Source organism: Poromitra crassiceps (assembly GCF_964638095.1).
Source record: "Poromitra crassiceps genome assembly, chromosome: 1".
NCBI lineage: Eukaryota > Metazoa > Chordata > Actinopteri > Beryciformes > Melamphaidae > Poromitra > Poromitra crassiceps.
The window spans coordinates 75,048,048-75,059,579 of record NC_139623.1 but is presented as its reverse complement, the minus strand read 5'-3'; the positions used below and the strand labels follow the sequence as shown (position 1 = coordinate 75,059,579).

The window sequence follows — 11,532 nt, the reverse complement described above, 5'->3', positions numbered from 1 at the left end:
GATCTTTGTGAACTCAACACAAAGCTAGATAAAGGAAGTGGGGTTGAAAACCAATACGTGAGATGACATTTCACCCTTTGACTAGTCATCATCTCAGAGATCCTGAGAGGGAGAGGCGGGGAGAGAAGGAACCGAAGAAAACGGTTGTAACTCCATAAATGGCCTCAGGACTCCACAGGTTTCTTTGAGTGTGCCAGAAGAACCAGTCTAATATGAGTGTCCCAACTAGTTTCCAGGGGCTGAAGGTCAATGTTACCGGGGGAGAGATGAAGACAAACAAAACTCAAATCCAGCTCCCCCAACCTGGGGATGATAATGCCAATCAGGTGACTCAGGGAGAGGGAGGCGTGGTGGGGGACACCGGGTACAGCACCAGCTCCCTCCCTCCCTTGGTTTCTCAGAGTGATGCCCAGGACAAGCTACTTATCTGGGGCTCTGAGCAGCGATGCATGGACCCTGAGCTCCAGGAGTTTGAGCGATTCGAGTGTCATGAGATACACACCTTCCTGGGAAAGAGGGATCAGGAGGAGGACGAGGAGGAGGATGGAGGAGGAAGTGTGAGAGATGGAAAAGATGAGGGTCTCATGTCCATATCCTCTAGTTCGACTGCCAGCTCCGCTTCAGCTGGCATGAGGAGGAATGACAATGACAGCAACAAAGTGGAGAGCAGAATACAGGGGGGCAGAGAGGTGCAGAGAAAGATGACCTGTCATAGCTCTGAAGACCTAGACGCGTATGTGATGAGCTCCGCGGAGAAGGCAGACACCAGGCCAGGAAGAGGAAGAGACAGGGAGAGACGGAAGGGAGGTCTGAAGGAGTCCAAGTCTGAAACAAATGTCTTTGTCTCCAGTCTGTCAGCCATTTCCCTGAGTGGGAGCCTGGCCAGCGCTTTGGATAGCAGTGGAGAGGCCCAGTCCCTCATCTCTTTGTCCAACCCCAACCCCAAGACCAACGCCAACACCACTACCTCAGCCCAGACCAGGAGAAGGGCACCCCCTGTAGATGCCACCCGGAACTCCCCACCTTCGCATCCTCAGGAGAACCATGACCTGGAAGGGCGTCCTCAATACTACAGCCAGGATCGGAGAGGGGAGGACGGAGGTCACCATAGCAACGGATCGTCCTCCTCTGATGGGGGGCTGGGCCAAAGGAGGAAGGCGGGGTTTGAGGAGAGGGTGCTGCCACCACGACGACAACAACTAGTCAGACCCCTCTGTCAGACTGAGATGGGAAGAGGGAGGAGCTTACCAGAGCCACTGAGCATGGTGGGCAATCCTCATCACACAGAGACAGTGCTGCAAACCTTCTCCCACGTCCCCGCTCCAGATTCACACACTCATGGGATCAACAGAAGGTGCACAAGATCCTCCTTACGTGAACCATCAGATGTCTCCCACCTGTACAGCACAGCTGCAGGAGCCCCCCAGCCCAGGCTGCCCAGCCAGTCAGCCCACACACAGACCCTGGAGAAGCAGCCACCAGCTATAGCATGGCGTACCTCCAGTCCTTCCAACCTTTCCACATTAGAGAAGAGACCCCACAGCCAACAACTCACATACAGAAGGAACTGCTCCAGTCCCAACAGGACCGCCACCGGATCCAGTGGGTCAAGGGCATCGACTCCTCCCCATTCCCCTCTCAGGACGCCCCAGGGCTCTCCACACAGGCAGCCCTCCATGTACCTGGCTTCCAGGAACGTTGCCGGAGTGGTTAGACACCCCCAGCCAGGATGCGGCGGCCCTGCCGTCCAGACATCTCCTCAGGGCTACAGCAACAGTGGCCTGAGACCACCGGTCAAAACTAATATAAGCACAACTGGATTCCCCAAAGCGCCTCTTAACATCAACCAGCAGAGCCCCCCCGACTCTAACCACAGCTCCAGCCCCAAGGAGAGATCCCTTTCGCCGAAATATACCCCAAAACCTAAAGGTGTCCGTCCCAAGATCATTACCTACGTCAGGAAGAATCCTCAATTCAAGCCCCAGGCTGTCGACAGGCCTTATCAGGTGTCCTCTCTGCCATCCAGGCTCTCAGCCTATACACACAGCCAAACAAATCCACCCAGCTCCTTCAAATACACACCTCAAGACCCCTCCAAACTTGGGGTGGAAGTCATCAGAGGAGCCCCAGTCCTGAGTGCCTCCAACCTTCTTTATGACAAGTACCGCCAAGAGATACAGACCAACATATTCCCATCAGGAATGCTGAGCAGGAATATCAGGCCCTCTGGACACACACACACTGTACCCCCTGTACACGCACACACTGCTCCTCCACACACCCACAGCCACACAGCACCCCCCAAACTGGGCAGTAAGGCGGACAACTTCTACGGAGCAATTACTGACAAGTACATACCATCAGAGGTTAGTAAATTGATCATAATAATGTATGTTTACTGTCTGATTCGCATAGTTTTTATGAGTGCCAACTACTGTGATGAGCGCCTTTATTATAGCCTTTATATTTAGGGGTCCAAGCACGAAGTGCGTGGATCCCTATTGTATCTGTTCCGATTATTTATTTATTTTTTCTTCTTCTCCGGTAAAACTGTATGTACAGCAGAAACTGTAATGCTCAGCGTAGCCAGACTGGGCACATAGATTGTAAATGTGCCTCACTACTCAAAAACAAAAAATTACCCATATCGGCCAGATGGTGGCGCTATAACAGACCATTTCGCGTTATGGTCCATATCTTCTGAACCGTGAGGCGTAGAATCAAAATTCCACTTCGGCTGTATTCCCTGGATCAATACGCATCTATCCATATAGGCCACGCCCATTTGCGTGTGCCTAGATTTTCCGCCATTTTGAATTTTATCAAAAACCTACTTTTGCTATCTCCTCCCAGGCCATTTGCCTGAATGAGCCTAAACTTTTTCTGTGGCATCTCTGGACTTACCTGACTCAAAGTTATTAAAGGATTTTGGATACCTGAAACCGTCTTGAAATGATAAATGTTTAAACTTTTGTGTATTTACTTTTGTTCTTTTCCTGCCCTAAAAGTGTGTGGATCTCAGAAACCATACACCCCCCATCACCCAAACTTTCCACACAGGTTCACGACATCACCCACTACTCAGAGTAAAAAAATTACACCAATCCACCAGATGGTGGCGCTATAACAGCCAATTTCACGTTTGTCGGTCCATAACTTCTGAACTGCGAGCTGTAGAATCAAAATTCCACATCTACTGGTTTCCCTGGAGCATCATGTATCTAACCCACTAGGCCACGCCCATTTCTGCGTGGTAGATTTTCCGCCATTTTGAATTTGATCAAAAACCTACTTTTGCGAGCTCCTCCTAGACCGTTTGGCCAAATCACACAAAACTTTTTCTGGGCCATCTATGGACTACCCCGACCTAAGGTTAGTAAAGGATTTTGGATACGTGAAACCGTTTTGAAATGCTAAATCTCGAAACTTTTAATGAAACACACGCCAACACTAAATTGCCCACAACTCATTAACCGGTCAATTACAACTACTGCTGCTACTACTGCTACCACTCCCACTACTACCAACACTACTACTACTACTATTACTACTTCTGCTACTATTACTACTACTACTACTACTACTACTACTACTGGAAGTTGGAATGTAGCATTTTGGGTGGGGTTAATGTGTTTTGGGGTTCTGCATCTGCTGTAACATAATACACAGTTGGTTTAGATGTCACACAGTAATGCCCGATCCACAAAGACTTGACACCCACGTTTGAATAAAAACAAGTTTATGCCATAATAAGGTTACATCCGTGCCTCGTTATTGCTGTGGAAGGATGGTGTAGGGGTAAAGTAGCAGACCCCAAAGCTGGAGGTCCTGGGTTCAAACCACGGCCAGGTAACTGTTTTATTTTTTGAAAATGTAGAATAAAGGTTAATCTGGATATAATTATGTATAACGCTGCTGAATACACACTGTGTACATAGCAGAATAACTGAATATGCCTATTCATGGTAATGTCATATTTCGACGTCATCTTGACATTCCTGTGTAGATGTCTAAATGATCCTCAAATCGGCTGTGATTTGGCCTAGTCCTGGACGTCACTGAAAGATGATATCAGAACATCATCATGATGTAATTGTGTTTGCTGGGAGCCTTCTTTCAGATGAGAGAGGAAAAACATTCCAATACATTATTGTGTCTTCACATGTGAAAGGTCCAAAAAGAGAATTCAATCTGAATTATCCTTGTCACTCATGTGCTCATTGTAACAGCACAACCCACACCAATTAGTTCAAACACCTCCATTCAGGGCATACTTTTAATGTAAAGTGGTGCATTATGTGTGTAATACAAAAATGTCCTTAATGGTAAATGGACTGCATGACAAGCTGCCATGCAGGGTGCTGGCTATAGTCACCAAAAGCAATTTCAGGGATAAACCCCATCAACCTTCTGTAGTGGACGCCACTACGCCCTATGGTTTGATGTGTGTGTGGGAAAGACACAATGACAACTGAAAATTCTGATTTCAGAACACAAAAGCTCCATCATGAGACAAGAACTAACCTCTCCTGTTGCAAAACACGTTCTTGAACACAGCCACGCAATCTCCAGCTAACATTTCCAAGATATTGAAAAAGTTCATGAAACACCGCAAAATAAGGAGGCAGCATGTGGGGTTTTAATTAATGTCACTGACTTAACTGTCTGAAGTTGAAAGTTTTTCATCCCACATGGGGTTTGAACTTTGAGCGGCAATGGTCTTTAGTTAGCATAAGTCATGTGCTTTACCAAGTGAGCTATCCAGACTGTTGTATTTAACTTTGTAGACCATATTATATGTATCTGCAGAGCCAGAGAAGTACTTGTCGTATTGACAGTATGTTCTACCCAAATACCACTTTCTGTCCAGATACTTAAAGGGATATTGTACACAAAAACTGCTTTCTATCCAAGTACTACTTCAAGTTTCAAGACATCACCCACTACTCAGAGGAAAAAATTACACCAATCTACCAGATGGTGGCGCTATAACAGCCAACCACCACTACTACTACTGCTGCTGCTGCTACTACTACTACTACTATTGGCTACTAGTGGCAGCTGTGGCTCAGGAGGTAGAGTGGGTTGTCCACTAATTAGAAGGTTGGTGGTTCGTTCCCCGGCTCCTCCAGTCCGCACGTCGAAGTGTCCTTGGGCAAGACACTGAACCCCAAATTGCTCCCGATGGCTGTGCCAGCACCCTGCGTGGCAGCTGGCTGCCTTCGGTGTGTGAATGGGTGAATGTAGGCACATTGTAAAGCGCTTTGGATAAAAGCGCTATATAAATGCAGTCCATTTACCATTTACTATTCTTAGTACTTCTGCTGCTACTACTGCTACCACTCCCTCTACTACCAACACTATTACTACTACTGCTACTACTACTGCTTGGAAACCGTCAGGTCACCGGATCTCAACCAAACTTTGTTTACTTGTGCATATTAGTCTGAATAAATGTGCACTATCTGACATATACCCCCCAAGTCACCGGAAGCTTGGACCCCGCATCGCCGCTTGCGGCTATATTTTATTATTATTATTATATTGCATTGTGATTGCTACTGTGGATTAGTATTACACTGATTCTCATTTGCCTGGCTAGAATGAAGATTTGTTATCACGCTGGGATCCAGCGTGAAGATGGGATGAATTCCATTAGGACACAGTTCCTATATATTAATTAGCAGTAGGTGTCGTCTTCAGCATAGAATTACTTTTTTTACAATAATGTATGACATATACTGTATTTTTCAGCACAAACTCACAGCAACTTCTCTTTGTCTTCTCTGATTCGGTGTCTGCTATTATATTTGTATATTTTGTTTGACTCTGCATATCAATTTCCCTAGCGAAATGTGTTGACTCTGAATGCCAATAAATTCTCTCCTAAATTAAACTACGATAACTGATAAAACGTTTTCTTTATTTTACCTCCACTATTAGTAGAGCTGCTCATCAAAGCTTTCAAATGGCTCCTTATTGACTCAATTAAATTGCTTAATTTGGCATTCATGTTCATACTGCAGTCAAACATCAAGATATACAAGTATGTTGATACACGCTGAAACATGAAGCCCTTTTTCAACAGCTTGACATTATAAGTCATCATATGTCATCATAACATTTTGCTCAGAATAGGGAATAGGGCCCACGAGGGATGACTGTGACTCTTGAATGATGCTGGTAACAAGATACACTTCACATTTCTGGATCCAAACTCTCCCCTGTGTATTACTTTTAATCTCATAGCATGTAAACATGCAAGAGATCTGTGGAACAAAGGGAAAAAAATAATAATAATTGACTAAACCTCACAAAGTAGGGCAAAGTGTTTATGGATGTGCAGTATGGTTAGCAACAGATATAGATGCATTTAGTAGGCAGTTTAGATTCCAAGCCAAAGGCATCAAATGTTATGCTGCCTTCCCCATCCACAATATAACAAGCACAAAAAGCCTAGAAATGTCATGGCAATTAATTGATCAATTAATTGCATTTGATTCAAAATAGCAATTAACATGTACAGGAGAGCTTTAAAATAAAGCTAATTTCATGTACTGTAATTTCTGAAATGCTCATACAAAATGTCATATAATGATGTCATATTCAATTTGACCTTTTAGTTGAAATAGGTATAAATATATATTTGAGGGTTTTCTTTTTTGATGAATCACATGTACATGGTTTATGTATTTCGAATACATAAAATGTTATAAAGAAAGAAAAAAAAGCACCTGCTGGAATCTCACATCAACTGGACAATTATTAAGCCAAATATTTGTTTCCTAGATGGGAAGAACTGGCAGCTTTGGAGGGAGTTGTGCTGACGACCCATCGCACTCTAGGACCACTGCCCAGGCTGGAGGCAGCGGCAGTCTGCTGCGCTCTGGCAGGTTGCGCCTGGGTCTGGGAGCTGTGACCAGGACACAGGGCCTGGGCCTGGGAGCTGTGACCAGGACACAGGGCCTGGGCCTGGGAGCTGTGACCAGGACACAGGGCCTGGGCCTGGGAGCTGTGACCAGGACACAGGGCCTGGGCCTGGGAGCTGTGACCAGGACACAGGGCCTGGGCCTGAGCCTGGCACCTGTGACCAGGACACAGGCCACAAGCTCAGCCAAGGCCAGAGGCCCCGGGCAAGGTCACAGACAGCCAACACTGGGCTTCAGCCAGCCCGTCCAGCCTGTCAGCCCAGCTACCACTCAGAAAAGCCAAGATGACCCAGGTAAATACACTCTTTCTCACATCAAATCTGCCACCCTGAACAATGGTATACCTTCACATTTGAGTGAGTTTAGTTTGGCCATGCAGAGACTTATGGAGAAGGTTTAACCTCCCCACCCACACACTCACACACACACACACACACACACACACACACACACACACACACACACACACTGTCTCAGTGTCAGATTTTATTTTATTTCAACATTTGACACATGGGGAGGCTGCCTATCGTTCTTCTCCTTTGCAGCAGTGAGGCGTTGTGGGACTGTTTTCCTCCTCAAATCATCCTGAGATGAAGGCAGCTCATTCAAATGCATGTCTCTGATATTCATTTGGGATGATCTGATTGGGAGGCTTTAAGAAACACTCCAAGGGGGCTTTTTCCTGCTCCAGAAAACGGCATCTAACAGAAAGAAAAAGACACAGAGGCATGAGGGCTGGAGAGTGAGGAGGATGCTTATGTTGGTAAGCATATACAATGTTCCTTTGCTCCTTCTCTCCAGAACCTGCACAACCCATTAACACACCTCAAATGTCCTATGGGGGGTTTGCTGAAAAACACAACACAAATCATGCGGACGCCAGTTCTAACTGCTGAAGTCCGCTTTACATTACGGCTCAACTATCACTGGAGTATAGAAGAGTGAAAGTTGCTCATCACTCTGCACACAGCTAGAACGCAATGTCACAAATCACTCTCCCAGGATATGATAACCCGGACAGAGGTGTGCCGATACAGATTCACACCCACGTGCATGCACACACACACACACACACACACACACACACACACACACGCGCACACACACACACGCGCACACACGCGCGCACACACACACACACACACACACACTCACTCCCACGCGCGCACGCACGCACGCACACACACACACACACACACACACACACACACACACACACACTCACTCACTCACTCACTCACTCACTCACTCACACACGCACGCACACACACACACACACACACACACACACACACACACACTCCCAAATGCACATGCAGAATTGATCAGCCTGGTGATGTTTTTTTTATGATTTATAGTTTATTCAGTTTCAGTTTCACAGAACCAAGTGAAGCCAGCACACTTCCATAACACCGACAGTGTCAAAAAGAAAGAAAAAAACCCCCAAAATAGACAGTAATGGGAAAAATATAAAAATACAAGAATATGTAAGGGATAATGTATATTGAGGCGGTGATTACGGGGGAAATAATGACCGACAGGTGATGATTGAGCCCGACGCGCAGCGGAGGGCTTAATGATTCACCTGAAGGTCATTATTTCCCAGTAATCACCGCCTCAATATACATTATCCCGCTTAGAACACGGCCTACAACTAAATCATTCAATAATCTGACAAAAATAATTATTCAAATAGATTTTTTAATAGCGTTTTCAACGACAAAGCGGTTTCATTCGTAATTGGCACACAAGACACCACTGCTGCAACTGGTTGGCCTAATTAGTAGTGTTTGCTGACAAAAAGCTCTTATCAACTGATTAATCCAGGTGTGGCAGAGCAGCGGTCGGTTGTCGAGAAATAATGACCGGTGAATATTGTTGATTGACCAATCAGAATCGAGTATTCGAGAGAGCCGTGTTCTAAACGTGCGTATACATGCAGTTTGCATATGCATATTATGTAAATGTGCATATACACACACGTACATACACCTCCATACACACACACACACATAAAATAGGGGAAAAGAAAAAAAATTAAGAAAGAAGCATAACCACAGTTGGGATCTTGCATCATGCACATTATTGATATTTACAGACAGCCCATATTATAATTAAGCAATATAGCATGAGAGCTAGTGTGTTGTGGCAAATATATCCCGCCTGCGGCCTCGTGGGATAACAACTGATCAGCGGGATATATGCCACAACACACGCTGCTCGAGTGTTATATTGCTTTTATAAAACGGTTTCCAAGTATGATAATATAAATATAATAATAATACTATAAGTCCGAATGGCATGGTATTCTGATAGAGTCAGTTGAAACACTACTGTAAGGCGGGACCTCTAGCAAGAAGATAGACGTGCGGGTGATTTGATTGGATCGTTCTGGAGACTGAAGTTGACATTGGCCAATCCTGGCGCTTGCTGAGAAGCTGAGAGCTTTCTGGAAAGCCCGACAGGCAGCTCCAGCGCAGCGCTGCATTCTCAGCGCTTGCTGAGAAGCTGAGTGCTTTCTGCAAAGCCCGACACCAACTAACGTTACGGGGTTAAATGCGGGGTTAACAGCCTTTTTTTTGCAAAGAAGACATTAGCCCGCATCTATTCTTGTACAAAACATCATTTTCTGCAAAGTATTAGTAAAGTTATAAGCGAAGATCGATTCACAAGGATCTGACAGCTGTCTCCGCCATTTGTTTTTTTTTGAAGTAACCAAAGGCTTTTAGTAAGAGAGTTGCCATGGCCATGGAGTGGGTTATTGGATTTATACAATGGCTGTGAACCAATCAGATTGCTTGATTTGAGAGAGCCGTTTTATAATATCATATATAATATCAATAACAGTATACAGTAGCTCTCAATCAGTCCAGAGTCCGCTCCTATGATAGAGTATTCTGCGCTACACTAGTTAGCCTGGTGTTATTTTGTGCCAAGCTTTCTTATCATAATCCTTATTAATACATGTATGTACGTATGTACTCAGTGCTGGCTGGCCCTTAAGGGGAATCCAGCCTTTGAAGTGCAAAGCAATTAATGGCTAAGTCATGTCAGTATCTTCCTGCTGGCATCTTCCCTCATCCCTGCTGTAGTCCGCACTACACACATTGCCTGGATAAACACACCCAGTCATCTGCAGCGAGAAACACGTTACACGTAGCATCGGTCAGCATTGCATAATGCATACATGTGTGTCAGTATGCGTTTGTTGTGTTTTTCGCAGCAAATTCTGGGGAAATCTGGGCTCTAGCCATCGCAACATGCCAAGTGTCTCTTTATCCTTTGCTTAAGCCGTGTTCACACAAGATATTTATTTTTCTCTCTGTCGCTTGATTCAACCCTTTGGAATCGCTCTGTCGCTCTGTTTAAATCGCTCGTCAACAGGCACACGAATTGACGGACATGTGGGGGCTATAACGTTACGCAATGTCATGATGTTTGTCCACTACGAGCCACCGTCGTTGTTTACAAGCTAAGCCTATCAGCGTGCTCCTAACGCGAGCTCCATACCGGTAGTACAGACTTCACTTTATGTCAGCTGTCAGCCTGTCAATGCGGTTTGTTGCCACACAATAAACCAGCGGTTTGTTCCAAGCGCCAGTGTGATCCTTGACTCGCTCTCACACGGCAGCCAATCAGCGTTGAACAGCGAGCGACTGATGCCAGCATATTTTCGCTCGAGTTGGGATCTTTCATCTGGGGCGACGAGCGTATTTTCTCCCTATTGCTCTGTCTCTGTCGCTCGGACGCCCAGCGATTTTTCTCCCGGGCGAATATACGCTCAATCGCTCGTTTGCATTGACTTTGTATGTAAACTCGATGCCAGCGAAAAACTTTAATAGGTCGGTGTGAACGCAGCTTTAGAGAACAGCCCTACATCTTGATTACACACACTACTGTATAACAACTGCATATCAATTAATATAAGTCCAAGTACTGGCACTGTAACTACTCATATCATCACCATGTAGGTTGGAATGCTGTATTGTTCTGATAAGGACTATCATCCACTTACAGGACACGACAGCTATATTCTCTACTCGTCTTGAAGCTACCTGCGACTTCCATAAATTGTCTTGATACTCCGGTCCTCCCTTCTTCACTGCAATGAAGCCTGCGCTTTTGCTTCTGAGTGAATCTGGGCTTGCACTGCTCTGAAGTAGTGGATTTAATAACATGCAATTTAACGCTTTATGGGAGAAATCAATGAAGGTTGTCGCAAGTCACCTTCAGGTCTGTAATTAAAACAGGTTAGTCTTTTTTTCATCCCTGCATATCCCAGCAGTCTTTTCTGTGCCCAATTTGCCTAATCACATCTCGGGGTTCGGATGCTCTTTGCTTCATAGAAAGCCAATGGATGAAGATATTTTCAGTTCTCAGGCGGCTGTGGAGAATCCGCTCCCAGTGTGACAGACCTACAGTCAAAGTTAGGCAGGTTCACTCAGATCCTTTAAATTCACTCGTTTCATCAAGTTTAAGCTACGTTTTGCAGCTGCATTTGAAAAGAGGGAGGCAGGCAACAACTAAAAGCCAATGAAATGGAAGGACAGGGCTGAAAGAGTAGAATACAGGAAGAGAAGTCACAGGCAGATTTCTATGATAT

General features: G+C 45.4%; 1 protein-coding gene across 1 annotated transcript in view; it reads left to right on the top strand.

Moving 5' to 3' along the window:
- Positions 1–212: 212 nt before the first annotated feature.
- Positions 213–11,532, top strand: part of LOC310795100 (uncharacterized protein) — a gene marked incomplete at both ends in the record, with an annotated part of 131,928 nt that continues 120,608 nt past the window's right edge. The window contains 2 exons of the mRNA XM_083657127.1: positions 213–2,366; positions 6,790–7,222. Of these exons, the coding sequence (XP_083513253.1) occupies positions 213–2,366; positions 6,790–7,222 (2,587 nt within the window). The remainder of the gene's footprint in view (positions 2,367–6,789; positions 7,223–11,532) is intronic.